At 41.8% G+C, this 27,268-nt stretch overlaps 1 protein-coding gene and 1 pseudogene across 3 annotated transcripts in view; both read left to right on the top strand.

Annotated features, from left to right (window-relative positions):
* The first annotated feature begins 362 nt into the window (after positions 1-362).
* The window catches only part of KCTD15 (potassium channel tetramerization domain containing 15), a 54,583-nt gene continuing 27,677 nt past the window's right edge, over positions 363-27,268 (top strand). The window contains exons 1-3 of one of the 3 annotated variants that reach the window (XM_040329435.1): positions 466-538; positions 3,176-3,284; positions 10,328-10,503. In XM_040329435.1, coding sequence (XP_040185369.1) covers positions 3,204-3,284; positions 10,328-10,503 — 257 coding nt within the window. In that variant the 5' untranslated portion in view covers positions 466-538; positions 3,176-3,203. Of the gene's footprint in view, positions 539-1,460; positions 3,285-10,327; positions 10,504-27,268 lie in introns of those variants that run through there. The other 2 variants (XM_040329436.1, XM_040329434.1) reach the window with 2 other exon arrangements.
* LOC120918040 lies at positions 17,557-17,666 on the top strand (annotated as a pseudogene).

The raw sequence follows: 27,268 nt of genomic DNA, 5'->3' as shown, positions 1-27,268 counted from the left end.
AAGGATGTGAGAAACGTGCCCTGTGTTACTTATTTGGGAACTGAAAATTTATGCCTAGCTGAAAGTGCCCGGGGAAATATTACATCAGACGAAATGACAATGATTAAAATCAGCTTTTTTTTCTCTCTCTCTCCCTCTCCTCTCCTCTCTCTCTCTCCTGCCTTCCCTTCGGTTGCCTGCCTCGTCTGCTGACAACGTGACAGTAGCCCGGTGATAGGCGAACCGTTATCCCTGGCACAGCTGCTCCTGGCACCGGGGCACCGACAGACGAAAAAGGGGGGAGGGCAGCGTCGGGCCAGTTAATTGGAGCTAATCCTTTGCCCCGGAGGCGTATTTGGGAGCCCAGAGCTAGGAGTGTGGACGGTGTGCTCTGCTCCTCCTCTTCCAGCACAGCTTCTGCCTTGCTCTCTACCCGGCTCTGGGGGGGAGACAGCCTGAAGAAGGGGGCGCCCAGGAGACAGGGGGCACTCTACCAGGGAAAGGACGCCTGCACAGAGGGCAGAGCAGGAGGTGGAGGAAAGACCTGGCCAGGATCAAGGTAAGAGGAAGGGAGCAGCTCCATCCTGCCTGCTTGGATTCTGCAAAGTGACTCAGAAGTGACGGAGAGGGGGGCAAAGCTGTGCCCAGCTCCTGTGTGTGCCCTCCTGATGAGGGGTGGCTGGGCACTGGGTGTCATCTGCTGCTCCTCTAACTGGGGATGAGGGAGGGGGGGGGGGGGCTCTGCTGCAGACTGTAGGGAGAGGGACCCAGGGGGTGACATCGGTAGCATTGTCTGATGCCCATGCTACTCTAGACAGTATGCACCCATAGCAAGCTGTCTGTGAAGCCTGCAGTGCCAACCTGAACATACATTGTGATATTGCAGTCTCTTCCCTATACAAAGTGTGTTGGGGAGCTGAGGACTCCTGCACTGAGGGTCTCTGGAAAGGGGATTTTGGAGCAGTTGGGGGAAGCAATGGATTGAGATTGTGTTCTCACCATTGTTTTTTTTTTCTGATGGGAGGACACGGTGGCTGGATGCTGGGAGTTTATACACACTTCCACTTGTCCAAAACTTTCCTGCAAATCCTCATGGCTCTGCAGGAGTCACTTTGTGTCCCCTGCTGTCTCATATTTGCCACCTGGAGGGTGGAGAGGGCGAGGGGACATCTGATGGGTTACTGTGATCCTAATGAATGGCTAGACGGAGAAATGGATACATGTTCACACACACACACATATATATATATTTTATATATGTATGTATGCATATACATGTGTGCGAGTGTGTGTGTATATGTATATGTATATATATATATATATATATATATATATATATATATATATATATATATATATATATATATATGTATATAATTGTTATTTTTTTTTAAAATATATTATTATAGTATAGTATTTTTTTTAATTTTACATAATTTTTATTTATTTATTATTTTCCCTTTGGGGCTCAGCTGAAGTTTTTAATGACTTGTCCCATCATGAAACTGACCTATTCTGCTTTATTACATATTCATTTGTCATTAATTAGGTATTTGTCAATCAGAGGTTACTGGGCAGTTAAAAAATAAATAAAAATCTCATGTATTTGATCACTTTAGCCAGCCCTACAGACCAGCGTTTAGGGGTCTCCTGTTTAGGAATGAAACTTCTGTCATTTAGGTAGACCCCCCCCTCCCTTCTATGCCCAGACAGCAATGATAGTGTATAGACTAGTACTGCATGTGTATAGACTAGTACTGCATGTGTATAGGCATTCTTAACTCTCACAAGAAAATAGCACTCAGTCTGCTTTTTGTGTGGTTCTGCTAAATTATTTTAAAGTGATAATCAAAGTATGAGCTTCAGAGCCATACATTCTGTAGCCGTGCTGGGTCACCCCTCATCCCCGGGCTCCTGAGACATGCCCATTAGACGCATGCTCCCTGAAAGCTTGTCTGGGGTTGTGTAGGTTAACTTGCTTTCATGGTCACCGATTCTAATATCTTTTGCAAGCATGACATTTGCATAATGTAGCTGTGAACTTGACTTCATCTCAAATTATTTTTGCTTGCATACCTGCCGAATCATCATCAACCCAACCCAACCCCCCCCCCCCCATTACTTCTATTGTTAGTGGGAGACTTAGGAGGGAGTTCCTTGCATGTTCTGTGTAACCTTTCACCTACCCAGTCCCAGTCCGCCTTGTCTTTAGTTTCCACAGCCTCTGTGTTCCCAACATCAACAAGCAGCCTTAGTTACCAAGGCCTTGAGCCATGTGCAGAGGTGGGAAAACCTCATACACCCAAAACTTCTTATACCTTTCAAGCCTTCTTTTCTTTAAAGCAGGATGTGAATAGCTGATCTTTATGTATATATGAAACAAGGAGTATTCCTGTGGTCTTTTGTGCAGTGCCGGCAACACCCTGGAATATACTCTTCAGCATTCTCTGCTCCAGGCAAAGTGCCTAGGGCAGCCGGCTTGAATGAAGCTCTCAGAGAAAAAATCTGCCATTCCGTTTACCTTTTATGGTTAAAATAACAGCTTAGCAGAGAGGCAACTTCACGGAGAAACGATTTTCTTCAAATCGACTCAGGCGGCAGGCGAGCTAGTTTAATCACCCCTAGAGAGCTGAACAACTGTGAGCACAATGGGACACAGAATCATTTTGTGTGTAAATGAGCATGGCATCCTGATTACTTCACTTTACATGGGCAAATAGCTTTTACAAGCAACATTTGTGCAGTTAGTCGTCAGAGGCAGGGGGAAGATAATCTGCCTTTTCAAAGAACTTGATGTGCTGTTCTGAAGGAAGGGGTGGAGGTGGGGGGAGACAATGAAAAAAAAAAAGAAGACATTTCCCAGATAATTTGAAGGCCTGGCAGTATTGGTTTTGCCTACAGCAAAACAAGCCATCACCCAATACCCCATGTATCAAGGCCACCCTCCCTTTTGTAGGCAATTAAAGGCAGTGATTCTTTTAAGAACACTGACTAGTGTAATAGTGTATAACCCAGGGTATGGTAGAACAGACCAGAGCCACAAGGGTTGGACCAGTCCCAGAAGCCAGGTAGCCAGTATGGCGAAAGACTACAGCACTTGAAGGTCACTGGGCCATCACTATTAATGTCAATAAAAGCACATGGACCTGTCTACTAAGTGCCTACCAACTCCTGAACTGTACATTATTCTTGCCAGTGTGAAGGAACAAAGGCAAAAAATAAAAATGATGAGATGGACAGAGTACGAGGATGTGAGCAATGGAAGATTCACTTGGGGTTGCAAGGTTGGAAGAACAGTCGAAAAGGTCAGACATTTTTTAACAATACTACCTTGTACTTGTTAGTTTATTGACAACTGGTGCCACCTTTCACATCCCCAGTGGTGTTCATGCAATAAATATTTAGGTAACGAGTGGAGGGGAAATTTTGGGGGCATGTAATTTCTAGGTGGACATCAAATTAATTGGGTTTGGTATTTATACGGTGGCCAAACAGAACATTATTGTTGAAATTCTTCATGTCTGACATATTTGTGTGATGTTTTGGACCGCCGAGCGCCGTACAAGGACGTAGGCTGCTCTTCAGAAAGCATTTTTCTTTATCACAGGTTGGAACTTTGTAGGATTGGGTGATGGATGTATACATAAGATTATTTGACATCCATCTGTGGCCGCAATGCCAAACTAACCTTTCCTTTCATTAAAATTCCAGAGCTAATGTTAGAAAATAAAATATGAACACTAAAATAAGTTATTGGAAGTCCTTCACCCTGACACCTAGTTAGAGTGTGGATGGACCTAAACATGGCCAGTGGTCCAGCAACCGCCGATCTCATAGTCCTCCAAAAGGTGTATGATGATAGTGATGGTCCACTAAATGCCCCCCCCCCCCCCCCCGACCTACATGCAGCTGTCTAAACCTGACAGTACAGAAAATCCCAAATCTTTCTTTTTTTAAGTGGAATGGGAAACTAATTTTTCCTACCTTTAACCACAGAGGAACAATTTGCAGTGAGTGATATTGGTTTAATGTGTTATATACTGTGAAATAGACTTTAGCAAAACATTACAATTCTAAAAATCCACTGACAGTAAAGAAATGGATTGAAAAACTAGATTGCCTGATGCGTATGTTGGAACTGACCGCCCAACTATGTGACCGCTTCACATACACCTGGGGATCTTGGGTCCTCTTCCGAGATACTGCCCAGGTCCAAAACCTGCATCTAAGTGAGCCGCAAAAGATAAACCAAGGACCCCCTTTTGTCAGGCATCCTTCGACTCATTGGTATCACCATCACTTTTTTTTTCTTTTTTTTTTATCTTTTTTGGCTACCATTGGCTCCTACGCTATAGACTCTCCCCAGATGAAGTAGTTCCACGCATCACCCAAACATTCTGAAGACCCTAATCAACTCTCAGAACATAACCCAGATATGTAGAATATGCTGTCAAGTGTACCAGTCTCACCAGATTGATCGTTAGTGGTGTGTCTTTTATGCACCACATCTATAATGTGAAGTGCAAGATTTGGTCAATTACACAACTCTGTTCTGAGCTTTTACTGTCCTATTTCTCTATCAGTGTTTTTGAATAAATAAAATCTTTCAAAAAATAACCTTGAGGCTGGCCATACATGATCGATTTTCTTGCACAATTTTCCTTATGATTTATTGTGTAGCGCAAGGGCCTGCCTAATTGGATACAATTGAAAGTTGTTTAGTTTTGACCTTATATTACATGTTTTTTTGTAAATCTAAAGGAAAGTTGTACAAGAACATTGAACGTGTATGGCCAGCCCTAGAAAATGCTTCAGCTACGTGCTGCAACTACCAGTGACTTGATATTACTGAAACAATAATAATTTATTAAACTTTGAACAGACCAATGACATATAATGCAAGCATTCCATAGGTAACATGGCATCCATTGGTCTTTCCATTGAAGTCACTCTGTCTATCTATTAAATAATAAGGGGTGATATTAGAATGAGGAAGCAAGAAAAGAAATCACTTAGGCTTATTAATGCCTTTTTACAAGGGATTTGTGTCTAATTGATCACTTCGCTGATGGCCAGCTCCAAGAATCTACTACTTTTTCAGTAAAAGACTCTAATACTTTCTAATGCTTACTGACAGTTTTAGACAATGCCCCCTTGGAATCTTACTGAAAGCAAATCTTTTACCTATCAAGCGAGGTCACATTTCTTTACAGCAGATGGAGACAATTCAGAATTTACTTTAACTTTTTACATGTGTTGCCAAGGATGAGTAACGAGCGGTGGAAAAATCAGTGGCACCGCCTGGAGTTGGGAGAATATGTAGACCTTGTTGCGCACCTTGAGACAGAAAATAGTTGTAAAAAATGAAATATTGAAGATTGTATCACATTGTAGCATTACCTGTACCTGGTTATGTCTTTTTTTTTTTTGCAGTCTCACTATGAACTCAGACAGACTCAGTAGAAAGATTATCAATTGGTGAACTGCTGCATGTCAAGTGCTCTTTCCTTCCTAGTCAAATCCCCTGCAGATTTTTTATATTATGTTCTTTTAGTAAATGAATCATATGCAACTATGCATACATTTTGTTTTGGTCAAAGGAGCTCACAGTCTACAAGATTAGCATATATTTGAATATCAATATTAATATCTTATTGTACAAATGACTGTAAACAGATGACTGTATCTCAGGAAAGCCTCAGTATCTGTTGTCATATTGAATGCTGTGTGTATATTATCCAGGGTGCACACAGTAATGTGATCCAGAGTCCTTTAGGCACTTTCATTGTGTCTGCCTTTTCCATGTATTGTGTAACAGACTGTACTAAGTTTATATTACAGCCCAGCAGTGATTTCAGTCTGCGTGCGTTATACTGCCTAACAGACTGTACCACACACGCTTCTTCTGTTGCACTCTGGTAGTGAATATATAGTCTAAGGTTTTTTGGACAACACAATACATTGTTGCTGTACAGTGTACCTGGCATATCATTATGCATATCTTGCATCATGGATATCCTAAACTTCAGTGATGGTGTTTTGTATGTTTTTTTTCCAACATGTAGACATCGCTTCCATCTTAGAAATTAAAGTAAAGCTCCCGGAAATCACAGACATAAGACATAAAGAAATCACTTTTCCATTTTATGTGCACGCTCCTTTAAAAATCACCAGTGGAACATAAAGAAACTGGGCACCTTCTCTTTAAATTTCTGGCTCTGTAATAGAATGCAACACAGAGTCTGGAGCTGAGATATAATAAGTCAATTAATATCAGAATTATTATTATATTGTAATACTAATCTGAAAACACTGATGGGTTTAGCAGAAACCCTGGTTCCTTTGGGGGACTCTGTGACCAAGAAGTATTTTCTTAGTGACAGATATCCTTTAAATTAGAACTTTATATGTGCTTTGGAGAGAGGTGAGACCTGTGACAAGCATTGAAGAGAAAGGCACACAGGACAAACTCAATGGAACTTTGATGGCCAAGTAATGGACAGAGAGAAAAGGAAAGACCTAAACTTTGAAAATCTAGAAAGATAGATAAATAATTGGATATGAGAGTATATGGCCAAGTAATGGACACAGAGAAAGGGAAATACCTGAACGCTTAGGCTGGCCATACGTTATACACATTTCCTGTTCCATTTTTTCTTTTAAAATTAACAAAACCATATAATATGAGGTCAAACCAAAATATTTTCTATTTGTATGCAATCAGGCAGGCCCTTGCACTACATAGTTAAAGGTAAACCTAAAGGAAATTGAACAAGAACATATTATAATGTATGGCCAGCTTAAGAGAACTTTAAGTCTACAAAGACTGAAATGACAAAGAGTAATAGATCGATAGATAGATACATATAAAGATATGGATATTTGATAAGTCTACGCAGAATATCTCAGGATACTTGTATGTGGTAAAGGGATAGTTTATAAAAAAAAAAAAAAAAGAGAGTGTAATGCATCCTACACCAGGACAGCAATCAAGTGAGAACCTTTATTATTTGATTTCTCCTTAATGTAAGTAGACCTTAGAAGCCAATTTTGGTTTACTTCCCATATCGAATATCTCAGATTAGCCTCTTGCCGGCCATTATGATGGTCACTATGATGGCCTTATTGCACAGTGTGTGTGAATTGTGATGCAAGGTGAAATCTAGTTTCATTGGGTTCCTTTGCCTGGTTTATCTTCAGTGCTGTCCACACTACCCGAAAGAAAGCCACAAACTAGGGTCTAAATGTAGTGGGGCAAAGGAAACAACCGATTCGTGCCCAAATGGTCAGGGATCCCACCATGAGTGTGTGCTGTATTGAGAATAGTACTTCTGATGAAAAGGACAAAGGTTGAGAGTACCATCTTTGGCTAAAGCTAACAGATGTGGCATGGCAGTCCAGTAACTCTGAGCGATGTGGTGGCACAAAGGTCTGCCAGGGCCATTCATGTCTTCTTTCCTCACCTCTCCATTGGAACAAAAATGGCTGAGCCAAGGCAATGGTGGTGCCAAGGGCCAGTCAGATTACACATTCATGTCCAACTACCCTTGAATGTCAATAGGTGGTTGAACTGTAGATGGAATCACACTAATGCGGTTAAGGACAAGGAGACAGATATATATCTTCCAATACAGAATACAGTTGTATATCCACCCCCCCCCCCCACCCCAATCTGCCTTTCTTCTTCATCTGCTGTCTCCCCCTCTATGAGGCTGTTCAGGATATTGTTACTCATTAAAAAAGTTACCACCTGAAACGCAAACCATCAGGAAAAGATTAGATTCTGGTATCTGTATATGGTTATTACTTGTAATGACAATAGATTCCAAAACGATGACACTGCCGGGGGTGCCTTAAGCTGTCAGCTTTTATTTATATGGTTTAAAACGTTTTTCGAAAATGAAAAGAAAAAATGGTTGCTGTAACTGCTTGTGTGGAGCTGGGCTTTCAATTTGATTGTCATTTAATATTGAAGTATATTGAAAGACAAAATGTTCTATTTTATTTTGGATAAAGTAGGGAATAGTTAAAATCCCTAATGGCTTTTTTTTTGTGCCTCTGGGAGATTTCTCTTCACTTCTTGTCCTATAATCACAACGGGAAATAAGCGGAAATCCCTGCAAAATGAGGAAGATCATCTCTTATGCCGCGTACACACGATCAGGCTTTTGCCCGGCCAAAAGCACATCGGAATTCCGACGGAATTCCATCGGAGTAAAATAGAACATGTTCTATATTTAGAATCTCCGATGGAATTCATCCGAATTTCCGATGGAATTTCTCCGATGGGGCATACACACGGTTGAAATTTCTTATGGAAAAAGTTCATCTGACTTTTTCCATCGGAAATTCCGATTGTGTGTAAGCGGCATTAGCTGTCAACACAACATGTGTCCCCACTGGAAGATTTCAACTCTAGTGAGAGATCTTCCCATCACTTTAAGCCCTTGGGGTCACCAGGACAAATAGAAAGGTTAAATATCCCTATCAGGAAAACAGGTAGCAATAAAAGACAGAAGGAAGTTCTAGCCTCTTACTACTCTATGCAGATCAACAACAAAAAAACTTTGGCTTTAGATACACTTTACAAAAAGGGGAAGAGCAAGGAAGGTGGGACTTTGTGTAACATGGCTTACCGGGCCATGATTTCATTCAAAGTCCCTAGGGAATACATGACCCCATCAGGTCATGGCTTCTTTAAAGTCCCTAAAAATTCTCAAATTTTCATTAAACACTTTACAAAAAGATATCAATAAGATAGAATGGGTCCAGAGATGATAAAAAAAGGGTGAAAGGTCTGATGGATAAAACATATTAGTGGAGACTTCGGAAACAAAATATGTATAGTCTGGAGGAAAGAAGGGAGACTGAAACCTTTAAGGGGGTGAATAAGGTTCAGGATTACAATATTTTCAATATGAAGCCAAGGTCAAGAACAAGAGGACATGACCTCAACTTAGCAAGAGAACAGTTCAAAACTAACCTTAAAAAATATTTTTTTACTGAAAGAGTAGTTGATGCTTGAAATAGACTTTCAGCTGACATAGTGAGCCAGTCAACAGTAAATTAATTTAAACAGGCATGGGACAAACAAAAATAAAAAACACAAAACAAAATGAATAAAAAACAAAATGGGCAGACACGATGAACCCTTTGGTCTTCTTTCTACCATCACTCTTCTATGTTTCTTTAAAGTCCAACTATTAAAATCCCATACACAGGGTGACAACGCTGCAGTGATGTCATGGCAGAATGAGCAATGTTGTCATTTATTAGGAAGAAGTTGAAATTTAATGGATCTACTGACAAGATGACAACTGTGTTACAGGAGGGATGCGACAAACAATGTGATTATGGTTGACAACCTTTATAATATAGAGTATGTAAGGTGTCCCATTAAGGGCTGCAAAGGTTTTCTCTTGTATGGAAAATGAGGGAGCCCTAGTTTTGATTTTTTCATATATATATATATATATATATATATATATATATATATATGTGTGTGTGTGTGTGTGTGTGTGTGTGTGTGTGTGTGTGTATCTACACACACATGCATATATATGCTAAAAAGGTAGTACTGAAAGGGTTAACGCCATCGGCCTACTGTACAAAGTTCATAGGTAACTTGTACTTTGTACTTAAGATTGGGCGGCTGGTAGCAATTTAGAAGTTTTTCATGTGTACATCAAAGGCAAGTGGAATCTTGGGCATCCGTAATGGTAATCTATGCCAATTGGTGCTGGCAGGTAGATTGATGTCAGATTGTTCCCGTCTATTAGGCTTCTTTAATGACCCCTCTTCATCAATAAAAAAAAAAAAGAATTTCACATCTGTATTGTTTTCTTTTTTATGCACAGGTAAAAAAAAACAGAAATGCTACAGTAGGTAATCTGATGTGTAAGAAATAAATGCCTGAAGTCTCGAGGAAGTCACTAATTTAGAGGTGTCTTGTTATTGAGACGCACTTGCAAAAAAAAAACCCGAATCTCAATTCGCAAATTGGCTCCACGTTTGTCAGGGGATATTTCACATCTAACACGTAAGCCCACGACCTTTAATTAGAAATTTTGCAGTTTGTTTTGTGCCCCTGGAGGCTGACACCTTGAAAAAATTACAAAAAAAAAAACTGCTCCTGATTTCGCCTTGCTAATAAGCATATTCCTCCTACCCTCTGGTATTTTAAAGAGAATGATGCAAAAGACGTTTAATTGTAGCAGTGGCAATAATTTGTAAGGGAAATGTATTATCAGGGAGAAAGCAAAGATGATCTGATTAAATCTGTGATCACATCACAAAATTTTGCCTGTCTGTACTGAAGGATTGTTTTTTTTTTTTTTTTTGCGATCAGGACGAAGGCAGCATGTCCCGTCTGTCTCTAACGCGTTCGCCGGTCTCCCCGTTGGCTTCGCAAGGAATTCCTCTCCCTGCCCAACTCACCAAATCCAACGCACCTGTCCACCTTGACGTAGGGGGACATATGTACACGAGCAGCCTAGCTACCTTGACGAAGTACCCCGACTCCAGGTAAGAGATGTCACTTTGTTCATTTTCATGTCAAATCTGATGCCAGTGTTGTGCGTACTCCCAGTCCGCGTCCTTCTTTTTAAATGCCAGACTCTTGAATATGTTATTTGTACAGATTTTCTTTGCACTGAACAAACCCAGAGATTTTAGAATTCTAGAATATTGATGAAAGATTAGGACTTTATGGGGGGAGAAATAGGAGCAAGCGACTGATTCGATTTCAACTTCTGTTTGAGCCATCGACAACGAAGGACGACAGTTTAATGATGAATCCGTAAACACTTTGTTTTAGTAAAGTAGATGTAAACCCTAAATGGATGAAACTTAGTATGCACAATGAATTTTTTATAAAATCCTCTTTTTACCCTTTTCATTCCTTATTGGCTGTTAGAGCTGTTGCTCTCCTCGCCACTTCCTATTGCCTTTCACTCCTGCGTTGGCTGCACACACATTGCTCTGGATGGTGACGATGTGTGTCGGCATGGCCACTTGTAGTCTCTAGTAGGCACGTGCTGCAACACAGGAGAACAATTGCGAACAGTTTTCACTCCATAACTGGAAATTCCTGAACACAGACCTGCATGTCAGGATCACCAATAAATTTTTTTAATAAAAGCTGCAAAGATTAAAAACTTTTTGAAATTACATTAACATGTTATATCTTATGTTTTGGCCATTGTGTCTAGATCTACATTAAGCCTGTGTGTGGTCTATCTAGTCTTCCCATGCTGCCTACCTTAGTTTTGTCTAAAGCTGAAGATGGGATTGCATACTTTAATTGCAATTAGCTTTAATTTACTTGCTGTATATTATATTAGCCTTTCTCAACCAGGATTCCTCCAGAGGTTGCTAGCAGTTCCTTGATCACTGAACAGTTTCTGCCTCCCAGATGAGTTTAATATTAACACTAATAATCTTTCCAGCTATCCGTAAGGGGCATTTTTTTCACTGACCACCAATGTTAGGAGCATTTGTCCCACTAGCCAGAAATGTAACGGGCATTCTTCCTACTAACCACAATTGTAAGGGACATTCTTCCCACTGACACCAATGTATGGGGAATTCTTCCTACTGACCACCAATGAAAAGGGAATTCTTCCCAAGGACCACCAATGTAAGGGGTATTCTTCCCAAGGACCACCAATGTAAGGGGTATTCTTCCCAAGGACCACCAATGTAAGGGGATTTCTTCCCAATGAACACCAACGAAAGGGGAATTCTTCACAATGAACACCAATGTAAGGGAAATCCTTCCCAATGAACATCAATGAAAGGGGGATTCTTCCCAAGGACCACCAATGTAAGGGGTATTCTTCCCAATGAACACCAATGAAAGGGGAATTCTTCACAATGAACACCAATGTAAGGGAAATCCTTCCCAATGAACACCAATGTAAAGGGAAACCCTTCCCAATGACCACCAATGAAAGGGTAATCCTTCCCAATGAACACCAATGAAAGGGCAATCCTTCCCAATGAACACCAATGAAAAGGTAATCCTTCCCAATGCACACCAATGAAAAGGTAATCCTTCCCAATGCACACCAATGAAAAGGTAATCCTTCCCAATGCACACCAATGTAAAGGGAATACATCCCAGGGACCACCAATGAAAGGGGAGTTTTATCCCAATGACCACCAATATAAGAGAAATCCTTCCCAATGACCACCAATTTAAGAGTAATATTTCCCAATGAAAACCAGTAGAAGGGAAACCTTCTCCCTCTGATCGCTAATGCAAGTGGGTCTTTCTCCACTGACCACTAATATGAGGGCACCATACCTATTAATAATGTATAAAAGCACTAGTGTAAGAAAGCACTATACTGACCATCAATGTAAGAGGCACTATTTTAAAGACCATCACTATAAGGCCATACATACACTTGGCGTCTAGCTCATGCACATCCAATCCTGGCATTCTCATGCAACCAGGGGGCACAGCCTGACAAAGTCTATGACAGGCCAAAATAGCTGCGGCTAGACCCGGTACCAAGTGATACTTGGCTTTAGGGCCCTATAGGTTCAGGTATCCCTGGAAAGCAGATATTTTGTGATTTTTTTTTTCCTTGATTACTAATGTGAGCAGGTACTGCTATTTTCACAGTCTGCATTCTATTTGTGGTCATTATTATTTGTTTGATTGTATTATGTTGAATTATATTATACATTCCTTATTCTTTTATTTATTCTTATATTCACAAGTTTCTATTCATGCTTATGTCCCGTCAGCTGAGGGGTTCCCTGAGGCCTGTGTGTAATTTAAAGAGTCCCTTGATGACAAAATGTTAATTATGGGTGCTGTAGAGTGTGGAAAACATTGATCCAAGGAAGCAATACAACTGCAATAGGTGGGAAGAACCACGTTTGCCCCAGGTGTTTTGTTTTGCCTTCCTCCAATTCATGTCTTTTGAACCTAATGGGCATTTGTCATTTTCCAACCTATTATATACCTTTAGAGAGAGCTGTGCTCATCCCAAATTTAGTTAAAGTTTAAATAAAGTTTCAGAGATACTTAGTTATGTACAGCAATGTAGGGAATAGGGAATTGCATTCTTTTTTTGTTAGAAAAATACTGTTTTCTTTTTACATGCTTTCTTTCTTTCTCTCTCTCTCTGTGCGGAGCTCTTCCTGTAGATTCTTAATAGGAACTTCCTGTGAACATATGCACATTCCACCAATGGCTTAACATTATGGGCCAGATTCAGAAAGCTTTTACGCCGGCGTATCTATTGATACGCCGCGTAAGTTAAAAGATGCACCGTCGTATCTATGTGCAGTATTCTGGAACCTAGATACGCCTGAAATCTGGCTTCAGCCGACCGACGTAAGTTGCTGTACGCCGTCGTATCTTGGGTGCATATTTACGCTGGCCGCAAGCTGCGCTTCCGTAGATTTACGCGTTGAATATGTAAATGAGCTAGATACGCCGATTCACTAACGTACTTGCGCCCGCTACGCCGTTTACGTAAGGCTTACGTCTGGCGTAACGTTACCCCTGCTATATGAGGTGCAGGTAATGCAAAGTATGGACGTCGGCACAAGCGTATCTTTTTACGTTGTTTACGTAAGTCGTACGTGAATGGGGCTGTGCGTAGGTTACGTTCACATCACAGGCATTGAGCCAGTGTAACTTAGGGAGAAAATTCGACGTAATACTGAGCATGCGCACACAAGCGCCGTTAGTTAGGCGCTTCATTTACATGGGGTCATGATTCATTTCCATACAACACGCCCCCTACCAGCCTACTTTGAATTAGGCGGGCTTACGCCGGCCCATATACGCTACGTTGCCGTAACTTAGGGAGCAAGTGCTTTGTGAATACAGTACTTGCCTCACTAAGTTACGTTGGCGTAGCGCATATGAGATGCGCTACGCCCGACTATAGATACGCAGCGGTACGTGAATCTGGCCCTATAATTTCTACAGTGGTGACCTAAGCAGAATTTGCAAGTGCTTAAAAGATGTAATGTCAAAAAGTTGAACCTGTTGCTCTGCTTTGTTTTAAATAATACAAGCAATGTCTATCCACAGACACGTTCTGTCCTTGGGTGACATTACTTCCTGTCCTAGGGTGACAACACAGCAGATGAAGCGTTGTCACCTTGGCACAGGAGGTTCCTTGCTTGTATGATTAAAATTAAAGCGGGGCACGTAAAATAGGTTTGACTCTTTGACATTACAAGAACAGTATATGTGCAACAACTTATTTGGTTTAGGTGTTTGAGTTAGTAGGCGACATCTAGTACTTCCTATCATTCCCTTTAATCTGCCTCTCCCCCAGTTGTTTTGATATTGCAAAGGATACCATTCAAATTTAGTTTTCATAAAAGATTTTAATACCACTTGTGGATAAATAGAGTTCTTGATATGTTTACGGTGAAGGTGGCTTAGTGGGGAGAGATGTGTTAAGCAAAGCTGATATTCTGTAAGGTTCAGGGTACGAGATAGCTGGACCGGTTGGGGTTGGGGATTCCAAAAGATGGGAGAGGCTCTTGGGAAGACCTGAAGGTGAGCATGGGAGGAGATGACGAGGAAGATGGAGAGCAGGTGGTCTTGGGAAGAGCAGATACAGGGGTTTGGATGATGGTGGTGTAGCACAGGGCAGAATTGTGGATTGCTTTAGACCAGGGGTCTCCAAACTGTGACCCAGGGGCCGTATTTGACCTTTTGCTTGCTCTGATCTGGCCCTTGGGGTACTATTTCACCAACTCACACCAAAGATGGAGCACCATTCCCACTACTGACACCATCTATGGAGCACTGTTCTTCTAATTGGTATCTGTAATGGAGCACCTTTCCTCCCATTGAAACCAATGATGGGGAACTGATGCCGGGGCATTTTCTACTCCCACTATGACACAATCTGACCTCTCTAAAGACTGAAGGACAATAAACTTGCCCTTTGCTTAGTAAGTTTGGAGACCCCTGTTTTAACACATTGTTATGGATAAGTCTGGCAGCAAATACATCAACCAATAGTCGTTATCAAAAGTAATTTCCTATATTTTTTAAATCTGCAGCTTTCATTGATTATTAATAATATAAATAATAATTAAATATTTACCCCCATTATTTATCATATAATTTCCCTGGTGATCCTGCCACAAAAGTCCTTGCTTGGTGCCATTTCTCTGCACCTGTCTTCCAACTGTGCTCCTGCACTGTCACCCTGTCACATAGGCTTCTGATGGAGACTACAATAGTCATTACAACATACATTACACAGCCATGATCCACTGTTTTCACCATCGGAACACCCGCCCTGAGAAATGACATTCAGCCATTGCTGGAGTTTATATAGGCTGGATGTGGCTGCAAAGAGGCTGCAGCAGCACTGAGATGTAAAGGATGAAAAAAGGTCAAAACTGAATTTAATAGAAAAGAATTATAATAATAATACATTCGGGAATTTTTTTATGCTATTCAGTGCTAAATAGGGACCATTGCCAGTTTTAGACTTCCTGGTGATTATTGCCAACTTAAAGTGGTATTAAACCCAAAATGTAATATAGTATATTTTAGCTTACCATTCACAAGATATGGTTTGCTGCATTCGTTTTCTTTTCTTTTTTAGCCTCCCCCCCCCCCTCTGTTTTCACCTGGTGATCTGGCCAGTAGTACACCTCTACTTTTAAACAAGAGATTGTGAAATATAACCGATGAACAGTACTGCCTCCCTTCATTGTAATGGCCATTCTGAGGGCGCTCAGTACCCAGTGCCGTCATAAGCGGTGTGTGCCTGCCGCATCAACAACAATATGTCATTCAACAGCACAGTAGACGCAAGGGAAAGCAGAAAAAATATCCCATAACATAATTAGAGCTGAGATCCTTTTTTTTTTTGGTTCAGGCTTTTATGTGGTATGGAGGAGCAGAAAGCAAGTACAAATGTGAATGGCAAATCATTAACTCCCCCTTTAGGTAAATGGTACAATGATGGCTTCAGATGTGTACCCCTAGAAAAAAAAAGTTACACTTTTCGACATACCATTTTCCTAGTCAGGTGTGACCATTCCCCACAGATTTAGGCTGGGTTCACACTATTAGGAATTGAATGCGAGTTCCCCACATCCAATTCGCACAGCAGGAGATTTTGACCGTCTCTCTATGGAGCTGGTTCACACATCTCCAATGGGGCTTTGATGGAATTTGCACAGGAGTCCTGTGTGTCTTTTGGTCCATTTTCAGGTCGGAGTTCAGCCAAAAATTTGGGCTGAAATCAAGCCTGAAACGCTGAACGGGGACCAGGGCTCGAATCCTGTGGGAACGGAGTTCCTGCACTTTTTTCACAGCAGGAACGCAGTTCCCTTTGCAGGACAAAGCAGCCGAGCCGCCCGAGCCAATCCTTCACTACGCGGCGATGCCCAGCTCGAGTCACTGTCAGGGGCAGGCGAACCTTAGTAATCCTTTATGTCACTGGCCGCTTCCTGTAAATGGATTCATCGGGTAGTGTGCGGGTATTCCGTCACTTCCTCGATGCCGCAATGTCTACTGGGAGCTTTTGTCATTGTTCCCAGGAGACTTTGCGGAGGTCTGCCGTGAGTTATCGCGGGATTTAGAAAGAACTTGCTTAAAAAAAAAACATGCGGTTTAGTAATTATGCATATCAGGGTATAATTTTTATTTATTTTTTAGTGGGGGAGTGGATCTTGGGTGGGAGTTCCCACACTTTTTTCCCTAGGACTTAACCCCTGACGGGGACGCACCGGACCCCTGCTGTAAGCCGCATGTGGCAATAGTGTGAACCCAGCCTTAAGCCTGTACATGATTTATATTTTTTTATTTAGCCCAACACTGTAATTATCCGCCTAATTAGCAGAGTTTTTTTATTATAGCGATGCAGACAAATTGGCTTTGCTGTGTTTTCCGGTTGCGTCTGACCGGCCTCTGCCCCGACTTATAAACACTCAGGTTGTGATCTGGTGTAATAAGCTTCTGGAACAACAGGTAAATGTGTAACCAGCTCTTTACATTCGGCAAGGTCATCCTGAGTCTAGAAACGGATGCTGCAGCTCATCCGTCGTCATTTCTTTTTACCACAAGTCTCCGATGAGGGGAAAGAAAAGTGGAGCCCTCAGACAGAGGGGTAGTTCAGGGTATAATGTGGCATATTTTGGTTATGAGGTTCGTGTTTGTAACATCTTAATTAGAGACACGCTCGCTTCCCTGTGCTACCAGATGTTTGGCTTCAGTTACCACTATTAAAAATATATTCACCATGTAGTAAGATTTTACCAGTCCGACTTCTTGTGTTCATTTCCAAGGGTGGCTCAACCTAAAACATGGTCCCATAAAAGCCAATAATGGGCGATTCAATACAAAACTATTAATTCTGTGCGGTAGCTGGCAAGATAACGCACCAGCGCCTTCCATCTTGACAGTAGGTGTGCCTGTGGATCGTTGGCCTGGGATAGGAAGGGTAAAACTTGGATCTGAGTTTAGAGGGTTTGTGGGGAGTAGGGGAGTAGTCAATTAATATAGGAAGAGTGAGTGCCATACAAATTGTGTAAAACTTTATTTTGCTCAACAAGCAGTCACAAAGTGAAAGGTGGTCTTCTCTGCCTTTTGGCTAAGATTAAGTATAGTATCTGTTCTTATCAGTTTTCAGGAACAGAAAGCTGGTGTATTTATCCAAGGGAGGGCGCCATTAGTAATTCCTAATGTAATAAGGCCAGTACAGAGGAAGAATAGGTGTGAGCCCAAGGTGTGCCAGAGCACACCCGAAATACTCATAGCTGCCTGGATGACATGCACATTACTGGGATGAATCTCCTCCCCCAGCAGTTTATGTCACCCCCAGTTCTCAGGAGAACTGCAGGAACACACCCCCCCCCCCCCCAAGATGGATCCTGCCTCCTCTTTGCTTTCTTCTAGTACTGCAATTAAGTTTGAGTGGGTGGGATGGGGAGAAGAAGTCAGAGGGAGTTTGTGCAGACTATATAGCTTTGGGGTGCACACCTTAATGCAAAAGGCTGTGCATGCCTATGAGTGGAAGGGATCCTTCTCCTCCTGGGTTGAGTCTGGTCTGGGGAGACCTCACCGAGTACTTAGTGGACCAGCTTCGGAGGGTCCCCAAGGAGTGGCATCCACCTGGCTTTGGCCTAGGTAGAGCAGAGTGCCTTGCCCCTGTCAGGAGCCTTGTGCCCCAGGGGTTCAGGGATTGAAGGCCTTTCTTTTTGAAGGTTGGACCATTACTGAATCCTATGGGAATTTTTTCATGTGCTGGGATTTCATGGTTAATTTTTTCAATTTTAGTCACAAGGTTAAAAACAAAACAAAAAAACAAGTGGTCACAAAAAGAGGCCATGTTTCGAGACACAGCACTGCCACTTCATCAGGGCTAAGAAGCAAGATAACAGAATAAAATCTATTTAAGTTTTGAAAGTATAAAACATGAATGCATTATTATATAAGAAAATCATGATAGCTCCTTACAGTTGGATGAATAGACAGGTGGTTTGTGTTTCCCAAAGCTGTTTATTTTTATACCTGGTGGCATGGAAGTGGTGGCAATGTTCAGCGCTTTGACACTGGGCTGTTTGCTTTTCCAAACCAACATTGAAAGTATAGGGGGTAATTCCTTAGAAGGCTGACCTATTCAGGTGAATTCCAGCAAGTGGTTCAATCCCTCAGTAGAAAGGTATTCAAATTTCCCAGGTAGCTTGGACCTAAAGTGGATCACTGCATACACTATTATGTCAAAAGTATTCTAACAGACACCTGCCTTTACACACACATAAACTTTAATGGCCAACTCAATATTGAACCCTACGGACTAAGACTGGGGTGTCATTAAAGTTCATGAATGTGTTAAGGCCGGTATCCCAATTCTTTTGACAATATAGTGTATTTTGAACAAATGGCTCCCTATGCAGTGAGGTCAACGGCTATCCAAATGGCTCCCTATGCAGTGAGGTCAACGACTATCCAAATGGCTCCCTATGTAGTGAGGTCAATGAGTATGCTGTAGTAGCTAATATTCACACACACATTTGGATAAGTTTTTTGATCATTAGTGAATAGTGAATTACATGCTCTATTCCTAGAGGTTATAGCAGCAAAACTGCACTACTAAACCCCCATCCAGGAGTGCCAGGCCTTAAGCCTCGTACTCACAAGAAGAATATCGGATGAATGATCATCCATGTTTTATTTTTTTTTGCATGCTAGTCTCCTATCAAAAAACAAAAAGTTAGTAAAATTCTTGTACTACAGAATACAACTTTTCTTTAATTTCTGAGCATGCGTGGTCTTGGTCACACAATTTATGGTACAAGAATTTTTTTTGTGCATGTGCCTCTGGATATTTTTGCATGAACTTTCGTGATCACCTCTCGAAAGTCGTGTATTAATGATCAGATTATCAGACAATCGCTCCGAAAGCGGTATTTTTCGGCCGATTTTCCCATCGTGTGTACTAGGCATTAGCAAAGTCTTTACATTAAACAAGCTTGTTGACTTGCATTTACCAGCTTTATATGCAGCGGTATGTGTAAACTAAATCTAAACATATACAATATATGACTAACTGCATGTGGACCACCCTCCAAAAGTTCAGGTGTCTCCAGTGAAGCGTCCTGTTCATATTACTCCATACAAGGACATTGTAGACAATTTTGTTCTTCCAACCATGTGGCAACAGTGTGGGGTAGACCCTAAGGTGATTGTGAGCCAGGTCTTGTCATCCAACATCAGTACCTGACCTCACAAATGGGTACAGACACCCTCCAAAACTCTTGTATATCGTCTTACCAAAAAAGTGGAGGATGTTATTAACAAAAAAAAAAAAAAGAGTAGCAACTCCATGAAATTGGCCATAGGGGGAAACCCCATATTAATGGCCATGGTTTTGGAATGGGATGTTCATCATGCCCGTAAAGGAGTCCACCAACCTTCGCCCATATACAGGATATACGTGTGCAATTTAAATCTTATTACATAAAATTTGTGAAAGGAAGTACCATATTTCCTGCCCGGGTCTTATGTTAATTTTGGAAACAAAAGACACAGTAGGGCTTATTTCGGGGTAGATCTTACCATGTAATGTGCTGTCTTCTCTTCCCCTCTTCCTCCCTGCCTGTCAGGAATCCCCAGTGTGAACTGAGTTAAAATGCTTGTAAAATCCTATAATTTACTATATTACAGTAGTATATAATGTACAATGTGTGTGTTTCTGTAATATATCTATGCCAAATACCTTCGTTAGTGCCGCTCTGCGCTTCTGTGACCCCCCAGAGCTCTCCTCCCCACAATTATATTACAGAAACACACATATTGTACATTATATACTCCTGTAATAGAGTGGATTATAGTTTTTTTTACAAGCATTTTAAACTAGGGCTTATTTTTGGGGTAGGGCTGATATTGCAGCCTTCCTGGTAAATAACGCTAGGTCTTATTATCAGGGTAGGTCTTATTTTCGGGGAACACGGTATGCTTGCCAAAACACCAATTCAGAAATCTTCTTTTTCTCTTGCACACTAGGAAATTAACAAGATCCCCCTTGTTATTCTATGCAGCACCAACACTCATATATAGGAGGTTTTAGTTGTTTCCTTGTCTTTTGCAATGTCTGGCAAATCTAATTATTATTATTGCTGTGAATGTATCCAAGTGTCACCTCTGTCACCAACCTAAACAAGGCCAGGAAACGTTCCTGCACGCTCTGGAGGGAGGGGCTCAAACCAGTTTTCTGCTTTAATTGATGATCCGCTTCTAATTACAGGTACTGTGTTCATAACTTTGACCTGTAATTAAGCTTGATAGAGCGTTACAAACCTCCCTGGGAGGACTCATGATACCTTGTATGCTTGAAAACATCTTGCTTTACTAAGAGATGCAGATTTACAATTCACTTATAATAAGAAGCAGGGATTATTGGTCTTTATGGGAAATAAACAGAGATCTTTGCTGACAAACATAATGCCAAAGGTTAATGGCAAGGGGTTCAGGTTGGCTGTCATTAGGGTGCATGTGTGAGCCATTAAAGTGGACCTATGGTGTAATATTACCATACTTTCATCATTATATATAGTGTGTGCGAAATGCCGAGGGGGTAATGTGTAATTACAAAAGCCCATAGGCACGGGCAATGTGGTCATTGACATGGAATTTCCTGCTTGAACAGTGTGTTCCTAAAAGTAGATCTCAACCCTAAGTGGGCGACCTTTAGGGGTTGATTTACTAAAAGCAAATAAACTGTGTTTTGCAAGAACAGTTGCTCCAGAGCTTAGTAAATGAGCAGAAGCTCTGCTGACTTCCATTATCCAATCATGTGCAAGCAAAATTGCCGTTTTTTTCTATTTTCCTTGCACCTGATTGAGTACTCTTTGCTTCATTTACTAAGCTTTGGAGCAACGACTGCAGAGTGCAACTGCACTTTTCAAAGTGCAAAGTCTCTTTGGGCCAGATTCACGTAGATCGCCGCATCTCTGCGGCGGCATAACATATCTCATTTACCATACGCCACTGCAAGTTTTACGGGCAAGTGCTTAATTCACAAAGCACTTGCCTGTAAAAGTTGCGGCGGCGTAGCGTAAATCCTCCGGCGCAAGCCCGCCTAATTCAAATGATCCGGGTAGGGGGCGTGGATCATTTAAATTAGGCGCGTTCTCCCGTGCCGATCGTACTGCGCATGCGCCGTCCCTAAAATTTCCCGAAGTAAATTGCGCAAGGACGTCACTGGTTTCGACGTTAACGTAAATAGCGTCCAGCGGCATTCACGGACGACTTACGCAAACAACGTTAAATTTTCAAATTTCAACGCGGGAACGACGGCCATACTTAACATTGGCTACGCCACCTAGGGGGCAGCTTTATCTTTACGCCGCGTATCTCTTACGGAAACGGCGTAAATTTACTGCGACGGGCAAGCGTACGTTCGTGAATCGGCGTAACGACTCATTTGCATATTCTACGCCGACCGCAATGGAAGCGCCACCTAGCGGCCAGCTTAAATATTGCACCCTAAGATACGACGGCGCAGGCCGTCGTATCTTAGGCATGTTTAAGTGTATCTCAGTTTGAGAATACACTTAAACATACGACGGGCTTAGATTCGGAGTTACGTCGGCGTATCTGCTGATACGCCGGCGTAACTCTTTGAGAATCTGGCCCTCTGCCTTTAGTAATTCAACCCCTAAAGCCTCATACACACAATCGGATTTTCCGAGGACAAAGCCTAGGACTTTTTTCCAAAACGTGTTGGCCAGGAACTTGTATTGCATACAAACGGCAAAGAATTGTCAGCCAACAAACACAAAACTATGCGTTTTTTCAGCTCTTTAGCTCCAACCTTTGGGCAACTTCTGCTAATGTTGTGTTATGGTGAGCATTGCTTCTGAGCATGCGTGTTTGTACTTTGGAGTTTTGTCCGATGGACACACGATGGATGTACACACGATCGCATAATCCGACAACACACATTTATTGGCGGACAATTTTAAAGCATGCTATCCAACATTTGTTGGCGGAAAATCAGACAACAATTGGAGCGTACAAATGGTTGGATTTTCCAACAACAGTCTGTCATCACACAATTCCCATTGGATAATCTGATCGTGTGTACGAGGCTTTAGTTTGCTAAAACACTGTGCACCGTAAACAAAGGCCATGTTGTTTTTTTATATATTTTTTTTCACTTTTTTCTCAGCGCTGTTGCACTGGGATGGGGAATTGGGGCAAAGGAGGACATTTGAAGGCTCTGTGCTTGGAGGAGGAATTTTTTTGTGGGGGGGGGGGGGGATTTGTGCTGGGGGCATTTGGGGAGAGAGAATTTTAGCTGGGGAGATGGGGGGGCAAAGATGTGCGCTGGGAAGGAGGGAATTTCAGTAGGGGGGGCAAATTTGTACTGGGAGGAGGGTGAATTTATGCTTTGGGGGTAAGCATATTTTTATAGGGCTGGGGATCTTTGCTGACACATAAGGCTCATACATCTGGGGGAGGGGTGCAATTTTGCATGTTCGCCCTGGGCTATAGATGACCTTGTCCTGGCATTGCGTACACACAATCCTTCTTTTGCATGCTAGTCGTATATTGAACCTGAAGAATTTACTAAAGTGTTGAAAGTTCTCGTATGACAGAATTAAAAAATCGCAAGTGATGTCATGTGTTGTAAGTTATTTTCGAACGAAAACTGTACGGATTAAATGAAAATCGTAAGATCTGGTATCGTACGAGACAAATTTTTGTGTTTGTCCAATCAGATAATATCAGATGAACTTTTGGCTCTCAAAAGCTCTGTACCAACGATCCGATTACCGTGCCGAAAGCGGTAATTTTCGTGCGATTTTCGGATCGTGTGTCCGGGCCATAACGGCTCAGGAGCACAATCAGAAAGCAGGGACCGAGCGTTGTCATGCCATACAGAAAGTGCCTAAACAAAGAGTTTTTTAGGGCCATCGGGTATTTTTTTGCAGATTTTAAAGCCTGAATCGAATTTTTAGAATAAAATGTATCTGCTGTGAATACGTATTTCTCTATAGCAGGTCCATTTAACAAAAGCTGGCTTTAAAGGTTACTGTCCCTTTAAATGTTCAAGGGTTTGCTGTCCTCTGTCAGAGTTTTTGTATTTAGGGTGTCACCTTTTATCACGCATCCCATAATGAGCGGCTTCTGTCTTTTTTTTATTATAAAAGCTCGATGCTGTATTTTGAAAGTTTGCAACTACTGACGTCCCCCAGCCTTTAAAATCTTGTCTTCTGTACAAAGTCCTTCAGGCATTTCTGCTCCAAAGAGGTAATTATTCCTCCCCCGGACTCCCTTGCTTGCCTCTTTCTTGAGTTAAATATTAATTTAAGGAAGACATATATTAGAAAAAGTATGAAAAATTAGATTTGCAGGCCAGGTCTGCGGCTGCAGCCAGTTTTCTCGCTCCAGTATGTAAGGTGGTGGGGGAGGTTGGGCGTTTGAGATGCAGGACTCTACCGATGGTGTAGGTAAATACTTCTAACCCACTAACCTAAAGGGCAAACTCTCAAAGGATAAAGAGTCTATGTTGCTGTAGTAGTAACCAGATCCCAAAACCCAATTTTTAGTGCAGGAAAACTACTACTTTCTGTTTATCTGCTGATGGAATTCTGCTGCAGTGCATCTGGGCAGTGACTGAATTTATATAAACGTATGAGATATAGACTCAGTTTTCTCCCACTTGAGGTTGCCAAGGCCTTCCCAAAAACATGTATGAGTTCTCAGGAGCCAGAGACCTCTGCACTACAGGTAACCTATTGCATGCTCTGCAGGTAGACAGGAAGCCCATCGTTCTGTATGGCCAGCGCCCGCATAGGTGCGGAATACTGCAGGGCAGGGGCGTTGCTAGGTCTGCAAAAGATCTGGGACTAGAGTCCATAGCAGCGGTCACCAACCATTTTGCAGGCCGGGGGGGGGGGGGGCAATATTTTGCGGGCAATGGCTGGCGTTAGCGCTTCAATCATCACAGCACCATGGTTGATATCAGGGTGTCGGGGTGATTGAAGCACATTATTTCTATTGTTTTATTGTAATATATAATGAAGTGGTTGATGATGTCATCTCTGCTCGTCTACCCGCTTGATTCTTCTCCCTTCTACCTGCCTTGCTCTCTCATGCAGCCTGCTCGATGCACCCGCAGCCCGGCTGCAGAGAGGCCACAACCCGCTGGTTAGGCAGAGACCCCCACAGCAAGAGACTCTGGTCTATGGGCCCCAGATTCAGGGCTCTAGCCTCAATAGCCACCCCCTAGCGATGCCACTGCTGCAGGGGTTGCCAGTCCTAAGAGGCTGTAAATGTGGCTGGACTTTGAGAGACCACCACATGGTGAACTGGGAAATGGTTCAATGAAAAGCCAACTTTGATATTTTAGTATAGTGAAACCCAAGACCTAAAATCTTCTATAAGCTTTAACAGGATAGAATGTACTTTTACCTGTACCTTTTTTTTAAAATGCTAATTCCACCTTTTGCAAAAAAAAACATAATAAATTCATCCACAGTGACTAATAATATTTTTTTCCATTTATTCATTCTTTTGCATTAGAGCCTGCAAAGCATTGCAACCATATTCAGTGTATTGCAGGTGTAATGCAGAGACCTCTGCAGACTATTCCTACAGCTGCAGGTCCATACTGAGGTACGGACCTTCGGTTATGGGCCTGGAGAAAGTTATCAATGGATGTCACAGCACTTGTGCTCCAATGGCAGATGGGACTTGAGGTCTCTATGAATGGATGACGTGGAGCCACACACAGCCACGTTGGATAATAAAAAAAAAATCACAACATCCTGTGGGGAAAAGAACCTCTCGATTCAGTGGGGGGCTCATGCTTGGGGGCTGTGAACTGTGGACTTTAAAAAATACCAGGTGATCCTGCCATAAAGGTCCTCGTTCGGGCTCTCCATGTTATTGGGTGACAACGTTCTCACAGTATTATAGTAGGTAAGGTTGAATAAAAACAATAGTCCATCCAGTTCAACCTGTGCAGGTGTATGTGTTCTGTCCCCGTCTCTATCCTGCAGGGTCACTCTGTCACACAGACCTCCGATGAAGACTACAAGTGGCCAACACAAATTACACAGGCATGGTCCACTGTTGTCACCATCTAGTTCATAGGAAAGGTATGTGGGGGGGGGGGGGATAGGGGGTCTTATTGAGGCTGTTATATAACAGTAAACTTAGGCCTCTTGCACACTGCAGCTTGAAAATGCTCAGTACAGCTTTATTTTTTACTAAGCTAAAATACAGCCCAATAATTGTAATGTGTCTATGCACACAGGCGTGTATTCTTCAGTAAAAAAAATAAAAATTGAAAATCTGCATTTTAGGTCAGCAAATGCACACAGATTTGTCCATTGACATTGTCAATCAGAGAACAAGCTTCTGAGCATGCGCGAAAATGTGCTTGAACACATATGTGCGAAAAAACATAAAAAAAAAAAAAAGACGTCTGAAAAAGTAGATGCTCAAACAGGAGTATCCATGTCAAGAAGCCTTACACTTTAAAGTGGTTCCAAGGGCTCAAGATTAATCAAAGCCAGTAGGCCAATGAGGAGAGAAAGGAGGCAGGGCTCTGTGTGTGAACCGGCACGCAGAGCCGATGCTGGGGAGCGAGCCTGCCTGGGTGCCCCCATTGCAAGCTGCTTGCTCTGGAGGCAACTGAGCAGGAGGGAGGGGCAAGGAGCACCAATGAGGGACCCAAGAAGAGGTGCAAAAGCAATACACAGAGCAGGTAAGTATAACATGTTGTTAAAAAAAATGCCTTTAATATTGCCAAGTCTCGTAAATTTTTTGTTTATATATGTTACTTTTGATCCTCTAAAATCTAAATATTAAAACTCTGTATTCTTAGACTCTTCAGATAGGAGACAGCGATAAGGTTCTGGTTGGAAGTGCAATAAGAAATTTATAAAAATGGATTGTAGGATGGAACGGTCTCCTCATCCTGGGGTCTACTTCTAATAAGTGAAAATTGATATTTTCTTTTTTTCTAATGGGAGATATTGATTTCTGACAGTTTTGCCTATTATGAAGCTGCTCTGGGCAATTCCTTCCGTCATGTCAATAAGGCAAGGAAATCTATTTGATAGATTTCGACAATTTTTAAAGATTTTACGACCATTCTTTTAACTTGAAATTTATTTAGCAATTACACTGCTATACATTTGGCATACTCTGTTATCTGAAAGGATGCGCTTTAACCACTTGACCTCCGTGAAAATTTTACCCCCTTCATGACCAGGTCAATTATTTGCTATTCGGCACTAGGCATAATGATTTATTATTATAAATCATTATAATAGTAATTGCGCCGTCATGCAATGCTGTACCCAAACAAAATTTATATCATTTTTTCACACAAATAGAGATTTTTTTTGGTGGTATTTGATCACAACTGTTTTATTTTTTATTTTTTTTGCGATATAAATGAAAAAAGACTGAAAATTTTGAAAAAAAAAACAATATTTTTTTTACTTTCTGCTAAAAAACATATCCAATAAAAAAATAATAATATTTAATTGATTGTATTTTGCTACATGTCTTTAATAAAAAAAATGGCGGTAATCAGCGACTTATAATGGGACTGCGATAGTGTGGCAATCAATCCCAAACTAACTGACGCTGGGGGGGGGGGGGGGTCTGACTGACACTGACATCACCAGTGACAATGGCTGGGAAGGGGTTAACATCTAGGCTGATCAAGGGGTTAAATGTGTGCCTATGTGTGTGTTGATTGTCAACACAGAGCTCTGGGTTGTGATTGTACTAGAGCTGCACGATTCTGGGAAAAAT

The sequence above is a fragment of the Rana temporaria genome, chromosome 11 (genome assembly GCF_905171775.1).
Source record: "Rana temporaria chromosome 11, aRanTem1.1, whole genome shotgun sequence".
Classification (NCBI taxonomy): domain Eukaryota; kingdom Metazoa; phylum Chordata; class Amphibia; order Anura; family Ranidae; genus Rana; species Rana temporaria.
Note: the sequence above shows the minus strand (reverse complement) of the source record. Positions and strands in the feature narration are given on the sequence as shown.